This window comes from Tenrec ecaudatus, chromosome 1 (genome assembly GCF_050624435.1).
Source record: "Tenrec ecaudatus isolate mTenEca1 chromosome 1, mTenEca1.hap1, whole genome shotgun sequence".
Lineage (NCBI taxonomy): Eukaryota > Metazoa > Chordata > Mammalia > Afrosoricida > Tenrecidae > Tenrec > Tenrec ecaudatus.
In genome coordinates this window covers 261,196,098-261,222,314 of record NC_134530.1, presented here as the reverse complement: position 1 = coordinate 261,222,314, position 26,217 = coordinate 261,196,098, and the positions used below count along the sequence as shown (strand labels likewise).

Genomic DNA, 26,217 nt, shown 5'->3' with positions numbered 1-26,217 from the left:
ATATGTGAGTGTTGCTGGATTTGTTTCTCTTGTTAACATATATAGCAACTTCTGAATTTTTTAAGTATTCATTATTCCATCACAAGGTTGATTTTTTAATTAAAGCTAGAAAGTCATTAGCTTGGAGCTACAAACCAATCCCCATAAAGCAAAGAAGCCACTACATAAGCAAGAAAACCAGGTGCTGTTAAGTAGATCTTGTGTCATAGTGACTCCAAGAGTGTTAGAGTAGAACTAATTGTATGTCATAAGGTTTTCAATCATTGATTGTTCTGAAGTAGAACCTTTCTTCCTGGGATCTCTGGATGAACATGAACCTCCAACCTTCTGGCTAGCAGCTGAGTGCATTGATTGCTTACCCTACTCTGGAATCCCGTAAGTAATGCAATGAGGATTAAATGCTAGCTTAAGTATCTAGTTTACAAAGAAGTTACAAAATGAAGACACGATGGCAAACCATACACACACATATATTTAAGTAAAAGATTTGGAAACAATATATGCAGAGAAATGATTTAGTTTTTGTCCACTAATGAAAAATAAGAAAAAGGTTTTGTATGCGTTCGATCACACAATTAATATAGCAGAAGCCAAACTGCCTCATAAAATTGCTGAATCATTTATGTTACCCAGCCCTTCATGGGGACCAAAAAAAGTATAGAAATAAAGAAAAGGCCTCACTATCCAATATCACCATTGTCAGGTGCACTGACATGATGTGCAAATGACATACAGCTCTCCCATGTAACTGCAGCACTAATTCATATGCTTTCAGTCAACAATTTCAGTGGAGATTGACATGTGTAAACCTTGTAGCTGGCCTTAGTTAAAATCCTGATTTTGAGGGACTTTTTCCCCCATATATGGAAGTATCAAATAAACCAACAGGCATAAATATCTATGTGAGCACTTTGAAATACAAACAATTATGGAAACATCCCGTGGGTCTGTATCCTGATGGTGCAGCTAGAATAAACAGCAAAGTGAATGTTTGACAGCAAAAGATAATTGTGCGATTTAAGTATCCTTCATAAGTAGATCTAAATCTCACACGATGATGATAGCGTTAATAAAATCCAACTCTCCATGTGCCAATATGCTTTCAGCATTAGATGAATGGAATCACGTACTATGCTCTGCTGTCTCATACTGGATTTGGCTGGATGTCCAAGAGAAGTTTGTCAAGACTTACTATACCAAAGAAAACTGAAAATATTTGGTATGAAGAGTTTTCAAGTTGCCAATTTGTTAAAAATATGTTTATAGGCTTATTAGTTCAAGCTTTTGAAGATTTGTATAATTCTGCAAGGTCCTTCCTGTAAGCAACAAGTGAAAATATACAGATGCACTGACAAATATGATTTTCTATGGAATGTGGTTTAGTTATCATTTGAAGAGATAAAAAAAGCACCAGAGCAATGCCCGTATATGCTTGAGGAAAAGTTTCATCACTATTCTGAAAAAGTGCTGTGGAGGCAAAATTTTATTTCATTACCGCAAGAAATTTTAACACTACACTTGTCAATAGAAGACAGAGAGGACTGATTAGGTGTAAAGGATACCCTACCCGTACTTTCAAAATACAATTTAGAGACTGCGACATGAAAATTCTGTTTGTGATGAGAAAGTAGCTTAAACTAATTGGACCACAAGCAATAACTCTTTTTCAGCAGTGTTCTACTAGCTAATATGTAGTTTCTTGAAGGCATTAGCTACCAAGACTTTGAAGAAATAAAGTAAAAACTCATACATAGTAATGTGTGCAGCATATTTAAACATAAAGCCAATAAAGAAGTGTTGTCCAGAAATACAGAATCAAGCAATATTTTAAACTTGTCATTAATAAAAAAAATAGTTTGGTAGTACTTTAGGTTTCATCTTTTTATGGCTTATAATCACAAAATGTAAAGAAACGTGTGAAGTTTTCACCAACCTATACATGGATATATCATAGCCTCCAAGTCTGTTCCTGTTTACCCCTTAATGCCACACAAATAAGACTTTCCACATGTGCCACGATGTGAAAAAAGGTTGGGAAGTACCAAAATATTGGGTGAATACATATAAAATGCCAAGAAGGGCACTTCCAAGAAAGCAGAAGTTATTCTCATTGCCATATAAGAATGCATAATAAATTACCACCAAGGTCTTCCTTCTGTAGGGCCCAACATATTAGAACCTCCCACTCTTGCCCGCCAATAGTTTGAACCACCAGTTCCAACTTAAAAACCTATATACATTCTCAAAGAAAAGTTTCTGAGTTGGGAGCAGCCTATTTTATCATAAATTAAAGAAAATGTGTTAACAAATTTGAAAATATTAGTATCTTTTCTTTACAAAGAGAAATTCCGATTTGCTTTCTAAATGCAATTGCAATCGAAGATGGGATTTTATATAACCATTAAAATGAAAAGATTACATAGAAATATTGCAATCATTTGTAATTATAAAATTAGGCTAAAAAGAAATGAAGTAGTACATAAATTCAGAATATGAAACATTAACGAGAGGGCTTCCAGGAAGATCGCGAATATGTATCACATACCACAGGGACTATGCAGAAATCAGTCAAGAAGAGTTACTAAGAGGGAAATTCCACACTATTGGGTTGCAGGGGGAACATCATAAAGATAAGTTGGCACAGATCCAAAAGGTTTTGAGGGTCTGGGGGCTTCTGGCTTACCACAGTGGAGACCGGCTAGGGTCTAACAGCTCTGCCACTGTCTTGGCCAAAGCCAGGACCATTTGGAGCCAGTGCAGGGGCTTAATCTCAACACAGCCACAGCTCGCCGCTCCCTCGGGGAAGTGTTTAAAATCCTCCAGCACCAAGTAAGGGATCCAGGGATCGGAACCAAGCTTTATTATTACTTTTGTTTCCCTCGCTTATCTCTATCCCCCCACAGTCTCAGCTGGCTTAGATTTTTTTTCTTTTCCATTTGTTCCTTTTTCTCTTCCCATTTCTCTCACACACTACTACCGACCTGCAGACAACTCCCTTAGCCTACGACATTTAAACCTGATCTTCACCCAGCTGGGAAAGCTCTGCTCTTGCTTGGGAAAGCCCGCCCACCCTCCACCAGGGGATATCTCCCAACTTCTTTGGGGGAAATCCTGCCCACCTTCTTCCTGGGGAAATTCTACCCACCCTCCCTCTGTAGTGCTGGACACCGGGCTGAAAGAACACCAGCTAGACTATATTCCAAGAAGTCACCAAGGCACATAAAAGTTAAATTATCCAACTTTGAGGAAAAGGAGAAAATATGAGAACAGCTAGGAAAAAACAAGCAATCACATATAAAGGTTCCCAAATAAGAACATGCTCGGACCTATCAACAGAAACTATGGAGAGAGTGGAGTAATGTATTCCAAAGTTGAAGGAAAATAATGTAAACCCAAGACTACTCTACCCAGCCAAATTATCTATCAAGATAGATAGAGAAGAATCTTTCCAGACAAGGAAAAATTCAAATAATACGTTAGAAGAAATCTAGCCCTACACAATATCCTGGCTGACCTGTTATGGGCAGAAGAACAGAACTCACCAAGCATAAATAAGAGACCACCAAATGGAAAAAATTACCTAGAGGGCAACAAAGAAAAAATAGGCCAAAGATAGCATTGGCTTAAGGGGGTAAAGAAGTCAAGAATGAAACACACACACATACACACAGATAATAAAGGGAGGACAGAAAACACCCAACATAAGAGGTATAAGATGATATCACACAGTCCACAGATGGAGATAATAACCCTGAATATCAATGGACTGAACTCAGGCATTAAAAGACAGAGGCTAGCAGACTGGCTTAGAAAACACAACCCATCAATCTGCTGCCTACAAGAGACATATCTCAAGGCTACAGAAAAAATAGGCTCAGAATCAAAGGCTAGAGAAAGGCATACCAAGCAAAACACAATTCAATGGAGGAGGAATTGCAATCTTAATCTTGGATAAAATTGACCTCAAAGTACAAACCATGAAAAGAAATCAGGAGAGACACTATATAATGTTCAAGGGAACAGTAGACAAAGAACCACTAAGCATTTTAAACATATATTCCTCAAACGAGAGACCCACTGAATACGTCAACAAAGCGCTTCAAATGAGGAAAATAGAATCATAGCCTCAACAATTAAAGTAGGTGACTTCAATACACTGTTCTCTGAGAAAGATAGATCACAGGGAAAGAAACTCAACAACAAGGCTAGAGACCTAAACACTACAATCAATTTGACCTGATATTTACAAAGCTCTTTATGCAAATATAAAAAATACACATTCCTTCAAGTCCACATGGCACATATTTGAAGATAGACAACAAGCTGGGGTGTAAGGCGTATCTGCATAAATTTAAGCACATTGCTATCATATAGACCTCTCCCTCTGACCACTGTCCCATAAGGCTGGAAATCAACAAAAGGAAGACGAAGAAAACAAGGGCAAACAATTGGAGGATGAAAAACATTATTGCAAAAGGAGTATGTACTGGCCCAGATCAGAGATGAAATTAGGAAATTTATAGAAACCAACGAGAATGATAAACACGGTGTACCAAAACTAATGGGACACAGCCAAGGCAGTTATCAGAGGAGGTTTCATAGCAATACATGCACACATGAAAAAGGAAGAGAGACTTATGACTGATATGCTGGCACAAAATTTACAGAAACTAGACCAAAGTCAAAAGGACAAGCCCACTAATAGCAAAAGAAAAGAAATAATAAAAATCAGGGCTGATATTCAGGAGAGGGAAAATAAGAAAGCTATGTAAAAAATTAATGCTGCTAAAAAGTGGTTCTTTGAAAGAATAAATAGAATCGTCAGAATGCTGGTAAACTTAACGAAAGATGTATATGTATGGACTGTGATAAGAGTTGTATGAGCCCCTAATAAATTGTTTAAAAAAAAAAACTTAATGAAAGAAAGGAGGGAACACACTTCAATAGAAGATGAAATAGTGATGGAAGAGGGGACATTACAAAAGACCCTAATGAAATCCAAAGGATAATTACACAGTACTACGAAGGATTGTATTCCAATGAATTCAACAACTTGGAAGAAATGGACAAATTCTTGGAAAAACAATCCATCCTTAGACTATCTCCAATGGACATCAAGAATCTCAACAAACCCATAGCAATAGAAGACATAAACAAGGTTATCCCTGCCACACTGAGGCAAAACACTAAGGGGTGCAACAGAACAGCATGGAAACAGAGCGGCGAGGGACCCAGGGAATGCTGAAAGTGGACTTTGGGGCCAGGGCATGGTGCCCCAACAGACTGGACTGGAAAACACTCCTAAAAGCCAACAAACGATCCTTCAACTAACTACAAGCTTTTCTTTCTTGTTCTGTTTTTTTTATCATTGGTTTGTTATTGTTGTTTTGTTGCATATTGTTGCTTGGTTTTTCTCTGTCTTGTTTCTGTGCATGTTATTTGCTCCACAGGTCTGTCTAAATAAGATAGGCTGGATGAATAATCCGGAGGAGAAAACAAAGGGACCAAAATTCCAGGGGGACATGGGAGAGGGAGTGGGGGGAAAGGTAGTGGTGTTGACAAACCCTGAGACAAGGGAACAACAAGTGATCCAAATTGATGGTGAGAAGGGTGTAGGAGGACTGGTAGGGTGTGATCAAGGGTAATGTAACCATGAGGAATTACTGAAACCCTAAGAAAGACTGAGCATGAGAGTGGGACAAGAGGAAAGTCAAAGGAGATAGAGGAAAGATCTAGGAAACAAAGGACATTTATAGAGGTCTAAATAAGGGCATGCACATATGGAAATATATTTATATATGAGGATGGGGAAATAGATCCATGTGCATATATTTATAGGTTTAGTATTAAGGTATCAGAAGGACATTGGGCCTCCACTCAACTACTCCCTCAATGCAAGAATACTTTCCTCTATTAAATTGGCGTTCTATTATGCTCACCTTCCTGACACAACCACTGAAGACAAAACGGGTGAATAAGCAAATGTGGCAAAGAAAGCTGACGGTGCTCAGCTATCAAAAGATATAGCATCTGGGGTCTTAAAGGCTTGAAGGTAAACAAGCAGCCATCTAGCTCAGAAGCAACAAAGCCCACATGGAAGAAACACACCAGCCTGTGCGATCATAAGGTGTCGAAGGGATCAGGTATCAGGCATCATCAGAACAAAAATTTTATCATTGTGAATGAGGTGGGGAGAGCAGAATGGAGACCCAAGGCCCATTTGTAGGCCACTGGACATCCCCTTACAGAAGGGTCTCGGGCAGGAGATGAGCCAGTCTGGATACAGTGTAGCAACGATGAAACATACAACTTTCCTCTAGTTCCTAAATGCTTCCTCCTCCCCCACTATCATGATCCCAATTCTACCTTACAAATCTGACTAGACCAGAGGATGTACACTGGTACAGACAGAAACTGGAAACACAAGGAATCCAGGGCGGAGGATCCCTTCAGGACCAGTGGTGTGAGTGGCAATACTGGAAGGGTAGAGGGAGTGTGGGTTGGAAAGGGGCCACCAATTACAAGGATCTACATGTGACCTCATCCCTGGGGGACGGACAACAGAAAAAGTGGGTGAAGGGAGATGTCTGATAGGGCAAGCTATGACAAAATTATAATTTATAAGTTATCAAGGCTTCATGAGGGAAGGGGGAGCGGAAGGGAGGGGAAAATGAGGAGCTGCTGCCAGGGGTTTAGGTGGAGAGGAAATGTTTTGCAAATGATGAGGGCAATGAATGTACAAATGTGCTTTACACAACTGATGTTTATATGGATTGTGATAAGAGTTGTATGAGCCCCTAATAAAACGATTGGAGAAAAAAAAGAAATAGACAAGGTTATCAAGGGATTACCAACAAAAAATTCCCCTAGACCAGATGGATTCACAGGAGAAATCTACCAAGGATTCAGGAAGAACTGACAGCAATCCTACACAAACTCTTCCAGAAGAAAGAAAAAGATGGAAAACTCCCGAACTCCTTCTATGAGCTAATATAACTCTGATACCGAAACCAGGGAAGGATCCCAGAAGAATCAAGACCAATATCCCTAATGAACATCGATGCAAAAATCCTTAACAAAATACTGGCCAATGGAATACAAAAGTATACAGAACAAATCATTCAACATGACCAAGTGGGATTCATACCAGTCATGCAAGGATGGTTCAACATATAAAAGACCGTGTCATTCACCACATTGACATGAAAAACTATAAGAACCATAGGATATCAATAGATGCAAGAAAAACATTTGACAACATCCAACACTAATTCCTGTTTAAGACATTCAAGAACATAGGAATGGAAGGAAAATTCCTTAAGATAATACAAGCTATATATGAAAAACCAAGAGCCAACATGGTACTTAATAGAGAAAAGATGAACATGATCCTACTGAAAAAGGGACCACAGATGCCCCTTGTTTCCACTCCTATTTGACATCGTACTTGAGGTTTTAGCTAAGAACATAAGGCAAAGAAAAGACAATAAAGGTATTCACCTGGGGAAGAGGTGAAACTCATTATTTGCTGATGATATAATTTTATATATGTAAAATACAAAAGTTCCACAAGGGGAATACTGGAAGCAATAGAGGATATATGGCAGAGTGGCAGGATACAAGATCAACAAGTAGAAGTCCATCGGACAGCTATACACATCGGATAATACCACAGAAGAGGAGATAAAAAAGGTGGTACTCTTCACAATAGTCAAGCACAAATTGAAATATCTAGGGATATAACTGACTAAAAAACAAAAGATTTATATGAGGAAAATTACAAAACAGTATTACAAGAAACCAAGAGTGACCTCAACCAATGGAAGAATATCCCATGCTCGTGGATTAGAAGACTCTATATAGTAAAGATGCCAGTTCTGCCCAAGGCACTATGTAAGTTTAGTGCAATCCTGATACAATTACCCTCATCTTTCTTCAAAGAAACAGGAAAACTGATTACCAACTTCATACGGAAAGGGAAGAAACCCCTCATTAGCAGAGAACTCCCCAAGGAGGACACAACAGTGGCAGGGCTAGTTTTACCTGTCAGTGGTCAACACCACATGGTATTGGTATAATGACAGATACTCAGACCAATGGAAAAGAATTGAAAGCCAAGAAATAAAATCATCAGCATACAGACAACTGATCTTTAATAAGGGCCCCCAAACTATCAAACTGGAAGCAGATGCCCTTTCAACAAGTGGTGCTGGAAAAAAAATGGATATCTACTGGCAGAAAAATGAAGCAAGCGACTTATTGCACTCCACGCACAACAATCAACTCAAGGTAAATCACAAGCCACGAGGTAAAACTCCCAACTATTAGGGCCATCAATGAGGGAATTGGGACCAACCTGAGAATTTTAGCGCAGGAAATACATAGGTTATCAGAAATAGGTAAGGACTCAAATACAGATGAGTCACAAATTGACAGGTGGGATATAGTGAACATAAAATGTCTGTGTACATCGAAAGATTCCACCCAGAGAGGAATAAGAGAGTCCACGGACTAGGAAAACATCTTTAGCAATGACACATCAGACAAAGGTCTTATTACTAAAATCTACAATACTCTGCTAGCTTCCAAAAAGAAAAAAACTAATTGCCCACTGAGGAGCTGGGCTAAGGACCTGAACAGAAGTTTTACAAGGGCAGAAATCTGAATGACCAATAAATATATGAGAAAATGTTCCCAATCATTAGTCACAAGAGAAATGCAAATTAAAGCAACTATGAAATACCCCTTAACACCCTCCAAGATAGCCCAATTAAAAAAAAATCAGAAAGCCACTAGTATTGGAGGGGCTGTGGGGAGAGAGGAACTCTTATCCACTGCTGGTGGATCCTTAAGTATGTTTATCCACTATGGAAATCGATCTGACGATATCTAAAACAGATGGAAATCGATCTACCATATAACCCAGCAATCCCCCTACTGGGCATATATTCAGAAGAGACAAGAAACAAACCAAGGCTAGACATCTGTGTTCCAATGTTCATCGCGGCACAGTTCACAATTGTAAGGAGTTAGAAAAAAACCAAATTTCCATCAACTGATGAGTGGATTAAAAATCTGTGGTACATACATATAAATAATGGAGTACTACAAATCACTAAAAAAGTGATGAATATATGAAGCACATCACTGCATGGGAAGAACTGGAGGAAACTATGCTAAGCGAAGTAAGCGAAGTACAAAAGGTCAAATACAACATGAGTTTGCTGAGGAGAGCTTAAAAAAATTTCAAAAGGGGCATAGGAAAAAAGCTACGGTGTACAAACATTCCTGGGGTGTTGACCAGGTAGTATGGCAGGGGCCAGACCCAATCTAGGGATACATATGGTAGCGAACTAAAAAGGTGGGGGGGGCATGGGTAGCAGGGGAACAGGGCACTAACCCACCCCAGGGGAGGATATTGTTTATATCTCCACAGGGCAAAAGGGACCAGACTTCAACCCAGTGCTCCAAGATGTGAACACAACATATCAGCATGGAGTAGGGAACCAGTGGAGAGGTCTGAGGGGCTGGCCCCAATTCCAACTATGTGGACAGATGCCCCATCCCCCAGAAAATTTTACTTCAGAGGCTAGCACTGAATCTACAGCTCAGGGAAAGGGGCATGTCTGATCAGAGCACATGGGAGCAAAAAAGAGAGAGTGGAGCACATACTGGCCTACCAAACCTTGAGGATGATATCCCTGCTCAGAGCAGCCAATGCACAGAGAGGGCCATATGGCTGATCCCACTATGAGACACGACATCCCTCACTGACCCATAGTCCTACGGGGGACAACAGTGGAGACACAGTGTGCAAATTATACCCGATCTGATCCCACCACACTGAGGCAAAACACTAAGGGCGTGCAACAGAACAGCAAAGGGGAGCAGAGCAAGGACGTCCTACAGAAATACCAAAAATAGACTTTGGAGGCAGGGCATGGCACCCCACCAGACTCCAGGGGAAAACACTCCTAAATGTCAACAAACAGACCTTGAAGTATACAGGCTTTTCTTTTTTTTGTCATTGGTTTTTGTTGTTGCTGTTTTTCTTTTGTTGCTTTGTTTTGCTCTCTCTTGTTTTTGTACACGCTATTATCTCTGCAGGCCTGTCTAGATAAGTTAGATGGGATAATTAATCGGGAGGAGAAAACAACGGGAGTGACAGTTCCAGGGGACATGGGAGAAGGGGAGGTGGGGGAAAGGAGGTGGTGTTCACAAACCCAGGGACAAGGGAACCACAAGTGATCCAAAATTGGCGGCGAGGAGGTGTAAAAGGGCTGGTAGGACTTGATGAAGCATAATGTAACCGAGAGGAATTACTGAAACCCGAATGAAGGCTGAGCATGATAGTGGGACAAGAGAAAGTAAAGGGAAATAGAGGAAAGAACTAGGAGGCAAAGGTCATTTATAGAGGTCTAAATACAGGCATGTATATATGTAAATATATCTATATATGATGATAGGGAAATAGATTTATGTGCATATATTTATAGGTTTAGTATTAAGGTAGCAGATGGACATTGGGCCTCCACTCAAGTATTCCCACAATGCAAGAATACTTTCTTCTATTAAACTGACATTCCATGATGTTCACCTTCCCCACACAATCTGATCGCTGAAGACAAAGTGGGTGCATGAGCAAATGTAGTGAAGAAAGTTGATGGTGCCCAGCTATCAAAAGATATTCACATCTGGGGTCTTAAAGGCTTGAAGGTAAATATGTGGTCCTCTAGCTCAGAAGCAACAAAGCCCACATGGACGAAGCACACCAGCCTGTGTGATCATGAGGTGTCAATGGGATAAGGTATAAGGCATTAAAGAACAAAAAATCATATCATGGTGAATGAGGGGGAGTGCGGAGTGGGAACCCAAAGCCCATCTGTAGGCAACTGGACATCCCCTTACAGAAGGATTATGGGGAGGAGACGAGCCAGTCAGGGTGCAGTGTAACAACGATGAAACACACAACTCTCCTTTAGTTCTTTAATGCTTCTCCTCCCCCTCCCCCACTATCATGATCCCAATTCTACCTTACAAATCCAGCTACACCAGAGGATGTATACTCTAAGATCTGGAAACACATGGAATCCAGGAGAGATGAACCCCTCAGGACCAGTGGTGAGAGTGGTGATACCGGGAGGGTGGAGGGAAGGTGAGGTAGAAAGGAAGAACTGATCACAAGGATCTACATATAGCCTCTCCCTGGGGGATGGACAACAGAAAAGTAGGTGAAGGGAGACTTCGGACAGCGTAAAACATGACAAAATAATAATTTATAAGTTATTAAGGGTTCATGGGGGAGGGGGGGCGGGGAGGAAGAGGAAAACATGAGGAGCTAATACCAGGGCTCAAGTAGAAAGAAAATGTTCTGAAAATGATGATGACAAAAAAATGTACAAATGTGCTCGATACAATGGATAGATGTATCGATTGTGATAAGAGTTGTATGAGCCCCCAATAAGATGATCTCAAAAAATTAATAAATGCGTATATTGAATAGGTACTAAAATTTGTTAGTTACATAAACTTGTAGGTTATTAATTTTTAAAATATTGTTACATTGCTTTCAACTATAATGGCAACAGTATTTGTTCAATGAATTAATTGATATGTCTGCAAGTGCCTACTGTTTTCTACTGTTGATTATCAGAAACTACATTTGGTCCCATGAATGTATGAAATCAAAGGTTAATTGTGAATAAGTACTCTTTCACCTTTTATAATCTTTCAGTAAACAGAAAGATGATTTCAAAACTATATATAATTTTTTGTACTTAAACTTCACTGATGAATATTATTTCATATTCTTTAGCACCAAATATAATGGTTTTGATTGAAGAACCTCAAAAATAATAATTTTTAAAACTTGACTTTTGAGAACCATGAAAGAATTATCAACATGAACAATCCTCTCTTTAAAAAAAGGAAAAACACAGCTAATACTTTAGAATTAATATTTAAAAATTAATCTGCCTACTAAATTTTAAGCTATTTGTTGGCTTGTACTATGATTTGTACTGAGTATCTAAAATTTATTAAGTACTGACTATGAGTCACACAGGAATACTGACTACATTAAACGTAACAAGAACTTTTTTGGAGGTATTATTACCCCAAAGTTCAGGAAGTCAAATAACTGGTAGAGGGAATTAGAACTTTGGGTATATCTATACCCTACTAGATATATACATAATTAAGCACCTTCAATAAACACAGACTAAAATCCACCAAGATAAGAATGCAATACAGGTCTCTACCATAACTCTTATTTATGTGGATTTATGCATTTTATTTTAGTCAGACTTTAACTCAGCTCACAATCAGTGAAGGCTACATATTTGATTATGGAGGCTCATGATTGTCTTTTAAAGTGAGAAATAAATCTATGGATGTAACTTAAATCAGCAGGTACAGCAACTTTTGTTGTACAATGTAAACATTTGGAATTTTAATCATTCTAAGTGTCCACATCTCATGATAAACATCAAGGCGGAACTGAAACTAGTGTTTGTCTTTTTAAAAGTTACACTTGAATCCTACCTCTGCCACCTAATGGCTGAAAGACCATGAACATACATTACTTGATCTCATCAGATCTCATTTTCCTCCTCTGAAATTACGTGATGCTGCTAAGATTAATGAGAACATGTCACCAGGTCTGGCACCAGAAAGTGCCCAATCAACATGATTTCCTTTACATTCTCATCTAGTCTTAAAATTGATGTTTTATTTCAGCACTTTGCCTCTGTATAAGTTTCTATTTATGTCACAACAATAAAGCCGAAATTACATAGTTAAGAAGAAAAATTACCTGAAGCATTGTTGAAAAATGTCTTATTGCTTCATCGTAGAGACCACTCCCAATCAACACATAAGCAATAGCTATGAAACAAAAGCCAAAAACATTAAAAGAAAGGATAAAAATCTCTCCAGACTGTAATCAGTAACTTCTAAATTCTTTGCTAAATCTTAAGATATAGCTCCAGGGAATGGTAATAGTAAAAGAAAACCCGGAAGAAAATAAAATATCATTGAGCTCTTCAACCTTGAATCTTCCATCACTCAGACTTCTGGTACTTTCTAAATGATTAATTTATAAAATATTTCCCCATCAGAAGAAATGATCTTTTTCTAGCCAATAACTCAGTTCCAAATCTCCAGTAACCTCTATTGTGTTTTCTATTTATGGATGAACATCTATTTATATAGGAAAAGGTCTATTAATAACCTTCAACGGAGTTTTTTAGGAGTATGTATGTATGTAGTAGTAAGTATAAGTATTGCACTCATAGTAAGTACCCGGTATAGACCTAAGCCTTTATATGAATTTATCCATTCCTTAATTGTTTTACGGTAGATACTCTTAATTGTGTCTCTATTTTATGAACAAGGAAATGAAGCAGGAAGACGCTAAACAAGAGTCGTAAGAGGAGTGACTAGTGAGTACATTCTGCCTATCCAGAGCGCATGCTCTTTAAGAAACCCCAAAAACAGAGTTCAGGCTTTTTCGTCACTATGCTGAAACAAATTAAGGCTCTATCATCGGGGTGTGGGGCTGGACTGCAATGTCTTCCATGAATACTTGAGTGGGCACTAAGAAATCTCAAGTTGGTGTGGTCTTTAAATGATCTTATGTTTGAAGGCCACAATCTGGGGTCATAGTCTGGCTTCGCCATTCATGGGCTGTGTGACTGTGGGCAGCCGTCACATTTGATAACTCAGTGAATCTTGCTTAACAAACCAATAAAAATATTCATTATGATTCTTTACAGATCAAAAGTTTTAGAATTTCATACCAATCTCCCACCATCAGTAAACAACTGTTTAATGAATGAATGTGCCATAGAAACAAATAGTTTTAAGAGATACATAGTGTACTTTTAGGAACATATTTAAATTGTTGGCCACCACTAGGTTATTTAATTCTGCTCTTTCCATTTAAAAATAAATGTTTTTTAAGAAAAAATTTTCAATATCCACTAAAAAAAAGACTAAAAACATCATCCTAGTCCAAATCTCATACAAACAGAAAGAACAACATAGAATCTAAGTTTTGCTAAGTCTTTAAATAAAGGAAACAGCTGAATATCTTACCAAAATCATCACCCATAATTCCATTCCTCAGAGTACTTACTTTTAGGAAAGATTTAAGAACTGCATTCGATTCATTGCCCAACATTTTACAAAACTAAGCCAGTTCAAGGCTATACTACCCAAAGTGTACTAGGGTGAGACAGGGAAAGACCTAGCACATATCTGGCCTATAATTCATTATTCAGTAAACGCAGTGACAACTTTGATAAAAGAATCCATAGATTTCAGAAGAGACTACCAAATCTGAAGCTTTAAAGGATAAAGGTCAATGTTTCCCCCAAAACAGTCACTAAAAAGTGATTAGCACTTTCAAAAACAGTCATTTCTCAACCATATGTACTAACAGGAGAAAGTATACAATATCTGAAGTGGTTCACCTCAATACAAATAGAGATGCCTGGAGAAAGGGCAAAATCATTAAGTGAGTCAAACATTTCCTGCAGGTGATTTAGAAACCAGGCCCCCACAAGATCGCATACTGTTCACTACAGCGATTGAGCCTTTAGTGAACTGTACAAGTGGACAGGGCAATACAGGAGGCAGGCCAAAAGCACATCTGATATGGTGAAACGAGCCTGCTCTAAAACATGCCTTGGACAAGCCAAACCACATTATGTGGCTACAGACTTGGATGAATTCTGGTTATCTGCATCTATATTCATTTTTCCAGCAAAAAATGATTGGCCTCTAAAAGAAAAAAAACTTAATCCTTACTGCTTTATTTCACAGAAGGATAGAGTAGGTTTTCTCTGACTGCATATTGTGTTCACATCTTTATTATTATATATATTGCTGTTATATTTAATGAGGGCAACAAATAAACCTTCACGACATGTTTAGTGACTACTAATATCTATGGAAACATGGCAGGAAAAAATCCTTTAAAAAGTTCTTATAGACCATTCTATTCATGTCCTCATTTTTATCTATCACATAATAAACTGGAACCTTAGAAGAAATAAAAGCCCTGTCTGAAATCATTTAGTTCTTGGCAGAGCCAATCTTGGTGTTCCTTCAGACCACTCAGCTTTCCTGTCCTGTATCTAATAATTCAAGACAAATACTGAATGTTCCACGGTTCATCTTACCTAACTCTTCATTTGTACTGCCATTATCAGTAGCAAACGGGAATCTCTTTTGTTCTGCAATTGACTTGGCCTGGCTCTGAAAAAATAACAAACAAACATTTTAGCTTAATCATACATGAATAGAAAACTTATACTATAAACCAATATTTTAATTTATTTGATTTTTGCCAACAGTTTTAATAAACAGCTATTTTTAAAAAAATTAAAACTTTTTTCCCAAATCAAAGTCAAAAAGAATTAACTTTAATTCCATTTTCCAGAAACTAACCAGTAATTGCACTTCAGGAAATGCTAATCACAAAAACGTGTGTGGTGTGACGAGTTTGCTCCCCAAGAGGCCCCATTTCCAATGAGAGGTGCCTTTTTACTTGTCCAGGGATTAATCTTGCTACCTGCTTACGAATTCACACAGCAATTTAGAGGCTGTTTAATGAACTCAATGATGTTGTAAAGATTACATTGGCCACCACTAGTCCTCCAATTTTTAAACCCTGAGAATATTTTTGAAATAACAACTACAAGTTGTGTAGAAAGGAGGACATAAGAGGGTCAGAAAACAAATACGCTATTAAATAATGCAAAGCAATTGTTAATCAATCATCCTAATTAATTTAACCTCAACCTTGAAGAAATAACGCAGCTGCACATGTGTACCTGTGGTAGAAAAACAGGGACAAAAGTAGAAGCTATAAACAAAGAAACAGAATATATAAGCAAGCTTAGTGATTAAAACGGTCTTATATGTTGTATTTGTCCACCAAAGAAATGATGGTTCCATTGTCTTTTAGAGACAAGTGAGGTCTGCTAATGCACCTGCCATTCTTCAGATAATTTAATGTCAATAAGTTGTAAAGTACTATAGCATATACCCATCAAATTATATCAGAGTCACCTGGAGTACAATTAAAACATGAACACATATGCACACGAAAAGTTGAGACTAAAGAATGTGTCACTGTTGGCAAGCTATGGGATTAGAATTCACTCATAGTCCAATCCCTTTCATTCCGCTTTTTAAAAAGTCCCCCCTAGTACAGGTATCCATAGACATATATGACAGGCAAATAATGACACAGGGGATATTGTTCAGACCAATCATTGACGTTTAATAGCTAAGATGAAGTATGAACTAGTAGGCTTCACTGACTTAAATAGCAGTGTTTCAGGTATTTCCATTTCTATTCCCTGTACATGCAAAACCCGTACTAATGTCCAGATACAAAGTGGCTAGGTCAAGAATAAGCTAGCTTTGATTAAAACACAGTTGCTTCTTAAAATCACAAGTAATAGGTGCAGCCCAAGAGGACAATCCATTGAAGGAGGTTCGGTCATTCCACTTCACCCCATTTAGATTTACATTAATGAGACATATGGAAATCTAACTACCATGTGGACGATTCATACATGAGTCCCCCAGTACTGCCATCATGTCAGTTCCGACTCATAGTGTCCCTCTGTCCTACAGGACACAGTAGCGCTGCTCCTGAGGGTTTCAAAGACATTAACTCTTAACAGGAATAGCAAGCTTCATCTTTCTCCCACAGAGCAACTGACCTTGTGTTTAGCAGCTCAATGCTTAAGCCACTGTGCCACCAAAGCTCTTAGTGCCCAGTAAGACCTCGAAAACGCCAAGGGTCTTTCTTATTTCACTACGTAGCTACATTTATTATGTAACGAGGAGCTTGGACACACGGACAGATTTCGCAGTGTGTGAGGGCATCACATCTGGGCAGGCATGTCTGGATATGGCCAGATAGTTCCTTCCTCTCTATCAGCGGGTTACGAACATGCACAAAGTTCTATAAATATTGCTAAAGATTTTTTTTAAGTCTTATTGTTTCATCCAGTATTTGGTGAGTATTTTATCTGCTAGCCCTTTGTAACTGAGAAATTATAGGATGAGTACAGAAATGAAGTCCCATAAAATAATTTATCAAGCAACAGCAAAATTACTAAAGAATATAGCTGATATAAAATTATTTTTGTTATATTAGAAGTAACACAATAGAAATGGGCAGAAAAAGTACAGTGAGAATCTTATCTCCCATCTAAGACTACTTCTGAGACATCTTCCAGGGACAGAGGTTAGTAGGCTAACCGCAACTCAACATTCAGGTGCCTGCTTTCATGTAAATCCCTCAGCGCTGTCTTGTCTGATCTCTTTCAAGTGAATAAAATTATAGAGGGAAAATCCTTTGGTTCTCTTTCAAATGATTCACACATTTTTAATTTGTATAATTATTTTGTTAATGAGTGTAAGAGTCCAGAATGCAGGTCTGAGTCTTGCTGTATTCCCAGCACATCCAAATACTCCCCTGCCATCAGGTCAATTCTGACTCAGAATGACCCAATGTAAGGTTTCTTTATGGGAACAGACAGCTTTATCTTTTTCCTATGGAGGGACTGGTGGGCCATCAGTAACCAAATAGTACGTAAAGTGCAATGCTACATTTGGAAATCCAGATCAAATTGTCTCAAATGCTTAGTTCTAGTATGAGAAGAAAAGCTTTTAGGAAGAAAAAGTACCTAAAAGGGGAATTCTAAACAAAAGAAGCAACATCTACAAGGATGTTGAAGGAAACGGGGTAGAAAAAAAGTAAGTTAAGCTAAAAGAACAATGTAGCTTCATTGAATTAAAGGTGAATAAAAACAAGAGATCAGATGCACCTTTGGCAGCTAAACTAGAGAAGGTTCCTGCTGGTCTTAGTAGCCAGATGCAGTGCTTCCATGGTGACAGACACGTATCCTTCAAATGAGACCACAGCTTGGTAGGTTCTGATTTTTAAAATATTTGAAAGTATAGATACAGAAAGGATACCCACTCATACAAGCAAAGCTGGAAAAATAAAATTACAGTGATACCTCAATTATCAAACTCAATTCATTCCTAGGTTGTGTCTAAACATTGAAAAGTTTGAGAACTGAACACATTTTCCTCATAAGAAATCATGGAAAACTAAGTAGATGGTTCTAGACCCAAAGATTCCATTTATAAATTCATTTTTCCAGGACATTAAATCACTAGGGAGGTTTTTAGCCTTCTCAGATATCACTCTTTTGGATAAGGTATCACCATCAACTTCTTTCTGATTTATCCAAATTAACAGCAACATTTCAACCTCTTCAATGGTGGGTTCTTTTTCTTTGAACACTTTCATACCCTTTGCTATATTAGCTGCTTTACTCACATTCCCCCGGCCCCCGCCCACATGTGGACAATGTCGACTTAGCTATGTTGTATTCAGTCACCAAATCAGACAACTGGTGACCTCATGCAAATTTCACAATGCGCTCTTTCTTTAACTCTGTCGTGGTTCTAACAGCTTTCATTTTAGCTTCACTGCTGCTAGCATTAACTTTCTTTAGAGCTATGGTTACGATATTTTCACAAACAAAGTGTCAAAAAGGCACAGTGATGAATGTGTAACTCACTAACACAAGCACGATATACCCGAAAATAAGCCGACCTGAATATCAGCCGAGGCACCTAATTTTATCATAAAAACTGCATTAAAAATGTGCTGGAAAACTGGGCTTATACATGAGTATATACAGTATATGTTCTCTGAGGGAGAGCAGAGCGTAGAGCAAAGCCCTACCACTTTGTACCCTTGGCGAGACGAGACTTGTGACTCACTCTTGGCCCGCAGAAGTTTTTTTCAAGTCAGATTTTTGGTCCAATTATCCAGCAAAGTTACAAGCAAACACTGAGCTGGTCATTTATTATTTTTCTTTTTAAACTTTGCTGTTGGAGTCGTGGCAAGTTCGAGCTTGGAGCCATTGGATACTTTAAAAAGTAACCATAGCGTTAACTATGAATCATATGTCTCCATGTCTGACGAGGCAGAACTGAGCTCCGTAGATTTCAAGGACTTATTTTTTGGAAATGCATCTCTAAAGCTTTTCTTCCAAAGGTCCCTGGTGACTCGAACCTCCACCTTCTTGATTAGTACCTGAGCACTTGACCTCTGCACCCCACAAGGCCTCCTAGATATAATATTCAGCCATGAGCTCCTAAGTCTGACATGATCAACTATTCAATTTAGGGTGGTTTTTTGTTGTTGTTGTTAGGTGTCATTGAGTCAGTTCTGATTCATAGCCATACGGGCAACAAAATAAAACAGAGCCCAGTCCTGAGCAACGTTTACAATCCGATCAATCCATCTCCTAGAGGGTCTTCCTCTGTTTTGCTTTTTCTGTTCATAATTAATAACAATTCGGTGTGACCAAATTCCAAATGAGCCTGCATTATTAGTGTACATGCATAAACCATCTGGACGGACCTAGCTGAAGCACAGAAGCAACCCCATCTTCCAGAATTAGTCCCACAGCGTTTGAGGCAGCAAAACTCAGAAAGTGCGGATGGAAGCGGCATACCAGAATCTTTTCCGTGTTGAGGGAGAGCAAAGAGTCGCAGGGTGGGGATCCTTTGGGCTCACAGTCGGAATCATGGAAGTTCAAAAAGGATGACTCTGAAAAAAAAATGTTCCTTGTTATTCTCCTCGCATTAAATATATGACTCTCATATGCTTACGAATTAGAATTTTAAGAATCTGCAAAATTAATACAAGAAATGTAAAAAAAATCACTAAAAGTAGCATCTTCTATCTTAACAGATGTACAATGTTTTACAGTATCTACCTGTCGTGCACCTACATTAGCAATTATCCCCACAACCTTCCTGGGAATGACCAAAGTTAGTTACACATTTCAGGTTTTGAAATGAGATTTTTAAGGTTTGTGACTTATCTAAAAGCAACAGTGGCAGAAACTGTAATAACTCTGCTCATTAATCACATGAAACACAGTTTTTAAGATCCTTTAAGTATGTATCTCCTATATGGCAATATTTACCAGATTTATCACAAAAGGGAGCTATAAAGGGTAAGGAGCAAGGGGTGAGGAGTAGGAGAGAAGTCTGCAGTCTTTATGGGGAAAAGACAGCCTCGTTTTTCTCCTGCAGAGCAGCTGATGGGCTCAAACTGGTGACTGTGTGGTTAGCAACTCAATGTGTAGCTCACTAGTGCATTAGGGTTCCTTATCCGACATACAGGAAGTCCCAAAGAACTCATGAAACCTTGAAGTTGCCAAGAATTTCATTTTACTTTGATCCACACCCAATACTCATGAAAACAAGTGTCGCAATGCATTAGACAAGTCTGTGGCACGAGACCTCATTAAACTGTTGAAAAGCAAGGTTACTTTGAGGACTAGAGTGCGAGGGTGTAACTCACCCAACAAAGCATTGTATTTTCAATTGCCTCATATACATGTGAAAGTTGATAATGATGAATAGTCTTATTAGTATTCAGAGTGCATTGGAAAGTGGATTATGGTACATTTAGTTATGTTAAAACATTTTAACGCCCTCCCCAGCCCCCCACTATCATGATCCCAATTCTACCTTACAAATCCGGCTAGACCAGAGGATGTACTCTTGTACAGATAGGAACTAAAACACGGAATCCTGGACAGATGATCCCTTCAGGACCAGTGGTGAGAGTGGAGATACTGGGAGGGTGGAGGGAGGGTGGAGTGGAAAGGGGGAAGCAATTACAAGGATCTACATATAACCTCCTCCCTGGGGGATGGACAACAGAAGGGAAACATTGAACAGTGTAAGATATGACAAAATAATAACACTTTATAAATTACCAAGGGTTCATGAGGGAAGGGGGAGTGGGGAGGGAGGGAAAAAAAACATGAGGAGCTGATACCAAGGGCTAAAGTAGAAAGCAAATGCTTTGAGAACGATGATGGCAACAAATGTACAAATGTGCTTGACACAATGGATGGATGGATGGATTGTGACAAGAGCTGTATGAGCCCCCAACAAAATGATTTAAAAAAAACATTTAATCATGTGATCTACCTTTTGACTCATTTTAAAGTTGTTCCTATATAATATTTTCTACTTTCTTTTCAATTGAGATTTTTCTCTGCTTTATTTTGTTATTGCTGTTTTGTGTGTGTGTGTGTGTGTGTGTGTGTGTGTACATGAAATCCAAGGTAGGTAAATCTACAGAAACAGTAACTGGTTAATGGTTTCTTGGAAGCATGGCAAGGAGGGTTGGGGGAAATGGGAAGCTAATAACCATGAGTACAAGGAAGAAGAAAATGTTCTAAAATTGATTGTGGTGATGGTTGTACAACTCTTCTCGATACAACTGAACTACTAAATTGTATCATGTGGATTATGTGCCAATAAAACTGTTTAAAAAGAAAGTTGGGCATTGAATAAGGAAGGCTGAAGAAAATATGATACTGGTGAAGAATACTGAAAGTTACAGACTTCCAAAGGAATAAACAAATCTATCTTAGAAGAATTACAACCAGAATCCTCCGTAGAGGCAAGGATGGTGAGACTTCATCTCATCTACTTTGGACATGTGATCAGGAAACCGCCCCTGGAGAAGAACATCATGCTTGGTAAAGTGAAAGGAGAGCAAAACATAAGGCCCTCAAGGAGATGGACTGACACAGTGGCTGCAACAAAGGTCGCAAACATAAGAACGAATGTGAGGCTGGTGCAGGACTGGCAATGTTTCATTCTGTTGTACACAAGGTTGCTGTGAGTCAGAACCAATTAGACAGCACCTAACAACAACAACAATCCATAAGAAAGCTAATAGAGCTAATAAATGAATCCAGCAAAACAGTTAATAAGATCAATTCGCAAAAATCAGTGGTGCTTTATGCAGCTGCAATGAAGTATCTGAAAAGGAACTGGAGAGAAGGATAAAGGGGTGTGTGTGGGGGGGGGAGGGAGGGCAGGATTCCCCTTGCAATGATATTGAAAGGAATAAATCACCTAACAATAAATTTAACCTGGGAAGTAAATAGCTTGGACACTGGAAATTATGAAGAGGTGCGTTAAAAACATAAGATCTAAGTCAGTGTTTATTAAAGTGGTGTCAATATCACCCCCAGGGGCAGGGGTTAGGGGGCAGGCGGAGGTGCTGACACACTCCAGGACAGGTTGAAAAAGCAGGTATCTACATTTTATCCCAGTTTATGGTCTATAGTACAAATTATCAATTGCCAGGGGGTGCCAGAAAAAGTTTGTTTCTGAAAATAAGTTTGGGGACCAATGATCTAAGTAAACAGAAAGATATTATAAGACTTAAAAATGCTAAAATGTCAGTACTAACTAAAGTAATCCAGATTCAACATAATCCCTATAAAAATTCTAATGACCTTTTTTACAGCAATGAAAGTTAAACACATTTCTATTGAAATTGTTAAAAAAGGCCCAAAATAGTCAAGATAATTTTGACAAAGAACAAACTTGAGCCCCTTCCACTGATGTCAAAACTTTCAACACAGCTACAGTAATTAAGACAGTGTAGTACATCTTTGCTGTTGAATACTTTAGAGCAGCAGTTCTCAACCTGTGGGTCACGACCCCTTTGGGGGTCCAACGACCCTTTCACAGGGGTCGCCCGATTCATAACAGTAGCAAAATTACAGTTATAAGGTAGCAATGAGAATGTTATGGTTCACCACACCATGAGGAACTGTGTGAAAGGGTCGTGGCATTAGGCAGGTTGAGAACCACTGCTTTAGAGAGATCTTTTGCAGCAAACTTGCTCAATGCCATACAGATCTTGTAGAGAAGACTCCCCCAATGCAACACATCCTTTGATGTCTTGACTGCTGCTTCCCTGGGTATTGACTGTATCCTAGCAAAATTAAATCCCTGACAAGTTCAGTACTTTCTCCACTTGTTAGGACGTTGCTTCTTGGTTGCAGAATGAGGCCTTTTGCTTTAAACTGAAGGGAAAGTCATACTGAAGGCTGCAGTATGCCATCTTCATCAGTAAGCGCTACAAGGCCTCTTCATTTTCAGCAAGCAAATTTGTGACATCTGCATATTGCAAGTTGGTAGAAAGTCTTCCTCTAATCTAAACCAATCCAGTTGGGTTTTTTTTTCCCTTTAAGTTAGATAGATTTAGATTTGGTGCAGAAAGAGAAAAGATATTCCTAAGTGGCATAAGCAAAGGTACAAAGGCAAGAAAATACAAAGGAACAGAGAGTAGACAAATCTGTCTAGATTAGGGAGTTAATGCTAGAAAATAAAAAGTTTAAGGTTGGAAGATGAAGAAAATCAAAAAGGTATGAACCCCAAGGCTTCACTCTGAAAAGAATGAAGAACTAGCAATAGTTTCTGGTAGGTGATTGGATGATAGTGACTTTATGAAATACATTTTGTGAATACATTAATTTAAAACTAATTTCTCCTACTTTAACTTAATATTTGAGAATTTTCTTTTTTCCAGGTCATGTGATAAGCATCTATATATATATCCTTATTCAGCCCTCCTTTCTACAATCTATTTTCATTTTAACAAGTAGACTTTCGCATGATTTTTAATAACTGCACAACTTCACTGAATATAACTTACCCAGGCTCTATCATTTGATGACTAGGAACTATGTCTTCACTTCTTTCCTAATATAAGTACAGTTGAATTAAGTAGTCATCACCTTCTATTATTGCTAAGTGCCTTTGGGTTGATTCCAATTCATAAAACCTATGCACAACAGAATGAAATACTATCCGGTACTGAGCCATCCTCATCTAGATTTTTTAAAAACAATTGTATCAAATTAAATTCCAAGTATAATTGCTGACTCACGAGATACAAACAATTCTAAACCTTAAACTTATTTGCCCACAAAGGTAGTGATAATTTTCATTCCTATCAACAGTATACTCATTCCACACAAAATATTGCACCTTTGTGATCTTCCCAATCTGAAAATGATACTAGTAAGGTTAAACTTTTAAAAAAATAAACTGCCTGCATAACAGCTATTATTTTAACTCATCTGACTATTCTGATATAAAATATTGAGAATTCCTAACTATGTTCCCAACAGTCTGTTACCCCAGTAACGACTATTAAACCACCAGTTTGAATGCTGTCTTTAGAATATATTCATTGGAATCTATAACTAGAAGTTCCCCTCATGAAAAATCTTTGAGACTATTTGAATCTAACTTTTGCAATAGCCTTGAGACGATTGTCCAATCTCACTCGAATATTTTTTAAATTACAGTACTAACTCATTTTCACTGAAAAAATATGGAAAATTTAAAAAAACCACAAAAGTAAAATCTTTATAATGACTTTTGCCACCATAGTAACACTTCTGGTTTATGACACTGTGATATAAAGATGCTACCAAGTATAAGAGCCCCCAACAAAATAATTAATTTTTTAAAGAGAGAGAGAGAAGCAGCAACTACTTTTAACCTAAATAAAGCGGCCTTTGTTCCCAGCTCTGGAGAAGTAACTGAGTTGCCTTGGTCTAAAACTTCCAGGTCACACCGAAGATCTGTGCTGGCAGGCATGGACCGGGCAAACCAAAACCGACTCAGCTGGGAAACTGCTACCAACGAGCTTTGTTGCTGTCTAGTCCCACTGAGTCCGTTTTGACTCTCGGTGACTATGACATATGAGAAGAAAACACTGCTGAGTCCTGCATCAACCTTACAATTGTTCTTCATCTTGAGCCTACAGTTGAGGTCACGGTGTCTCTCCATCTTGTCGAGGGTCGTCCCCCAACTTTAGAAGGCATAATTTATCTTATTGTATAGGACTAATCCACAAAAGTCCTGTGCAAATGAAGGCTCCGAGGGCTTGCTAGTTGGCTAAAACCTCTGTTCTTAGGAGACTAGTACATTCCTCGGTGTAACAGTTACATAATCTCCTGTCAACGTATGAAGGGGTAGAGTCTAGCCTTTCAATCAGGTCGTAGCTTGATGACTTCATTTGGAGACTCTGGATATAAAACAGCTTGCTGGAGGCAAGACACACAGAGTCTCTCCTTGCAAGACATTCCTGTTGGCAAGCCAGATGAAGCTACACTGATGCAGCCAGAGCCCTGGAGCTGGAGGAGTCACGTGGAGACCCACACCAGCACTAAGATGCTTCCACCACCACTGGATCCACAAGACCTACTGGGCTCTGGACTTCCTGAAATTTGGCATCATTGTGAGTCTGAAGAGGAATTTATAGATTGGTATTGGAACTATGGGCTAATATTGGACTTACGGACTTGATCTGCACTGGGTTGTGATGTTTTCTTAATGTACAATTGCTCTTTGATATAAAGTTTTGTCTTGCACATATAAGTGTCTATGGATTTGTTTTTCTAGTCAACCCAGACTCTTAGGATATAGAAACTTGCCTGTGGGAACTCTCTTAGACTTCACGCAGTACATCTCTGTTGAATCCTTCTTGGCTACAATAAATTTTCAGTTAAGTAGGGTACAAAACCCAAACCAAACTGACTATGACTTGTGGTAGCTCTACGTATCACAGGGTAGAATTGATCCATAGGGTTTCCTCAGATGTACTAGAGAAGCACACCGTGGCTTTCTTCCATGGTTTTGAAGGTGGGATTGAACCACCAATTTTTAAAAAAAATAAATCATTTTATTGGGGGTTCATACAGCTCTATCACAATCTATACATTCATTGTGTCAAGCACATTTGCCATCATCTTTATCAAAACATTTTCTTTCTATTTGAGCCCTTGGTGTCAGGTCCTCATTTTTTCCTGTCCCTTCCTCACCCTCCCACCCTCATGAACCCTTGATGATTTACAGATTTTTTTTTCATGTCTCACACTGACAGATAATCTCACTTATCCACTTTTTTGTTGTCCATCCCCCTGGGAAAGGGTTATATGTAGATCATTGTGATCAGTTTCCCCCTTTCCCCCCAACCTTCCCATTATCCTCCTGGTATGGCTACTCTCAGGGGTTTATCTGTCCTGGATTCCCTGTGTTTCCAGCTCTTATCTGTACCTGTATACATGCTCTAGTCTAGCCAAATTTGTAAGGTATAATTGGGGTCATAATAGTAAGGGGGGGAGGAAGCATTAAAGAACTAGAGGAAGTTCTATGTTTCATCAGTGCTAGCACCTTAACTAGCTTGTTTCCTTCCTGTGACCCTTTGCCTACAGATGGGTTTGGGGTCTCCACACTGAACTCCCTCTCATTCACAATGATAGGATTTTT

The 26,217-nt window shown here is 38.6% G+C and overlaps 1 protein-coding gene across 2 annotated transcripts in view; it reads right to left on the bottom strand.

Annotated features, from left to right (window-relative positions):
- The window catches only part of TTC13 (tetratricopeptide repeat domain 13), a 108,201-nt gene that overhangs the window by 66,150 nt on the left and 15,834 nt on the right, over nt 1-26,217 (bottom strand). For both annotated transcript variants that reach the window (XM_075531910.1, XM_075531916.1), the window contains exons 2-4: nt 19,563-19,657; nt 15,186-15,261; nt 12,815-12,885 (exon numbers count right to left, since the gene is read on the bottom strand). In XM_075531910.1, coding sequence (XP_075388025.1) covers nt 12,815-12,885; nt 15,186-15,261; nt 19,563-19,657 — 242 coding nt within the window. The remainder of the gene's footprint in view (nt 1-12,814; nt 12,886-15,185; nt 15,262-19,562; nt 19,658-26,217) is intronic.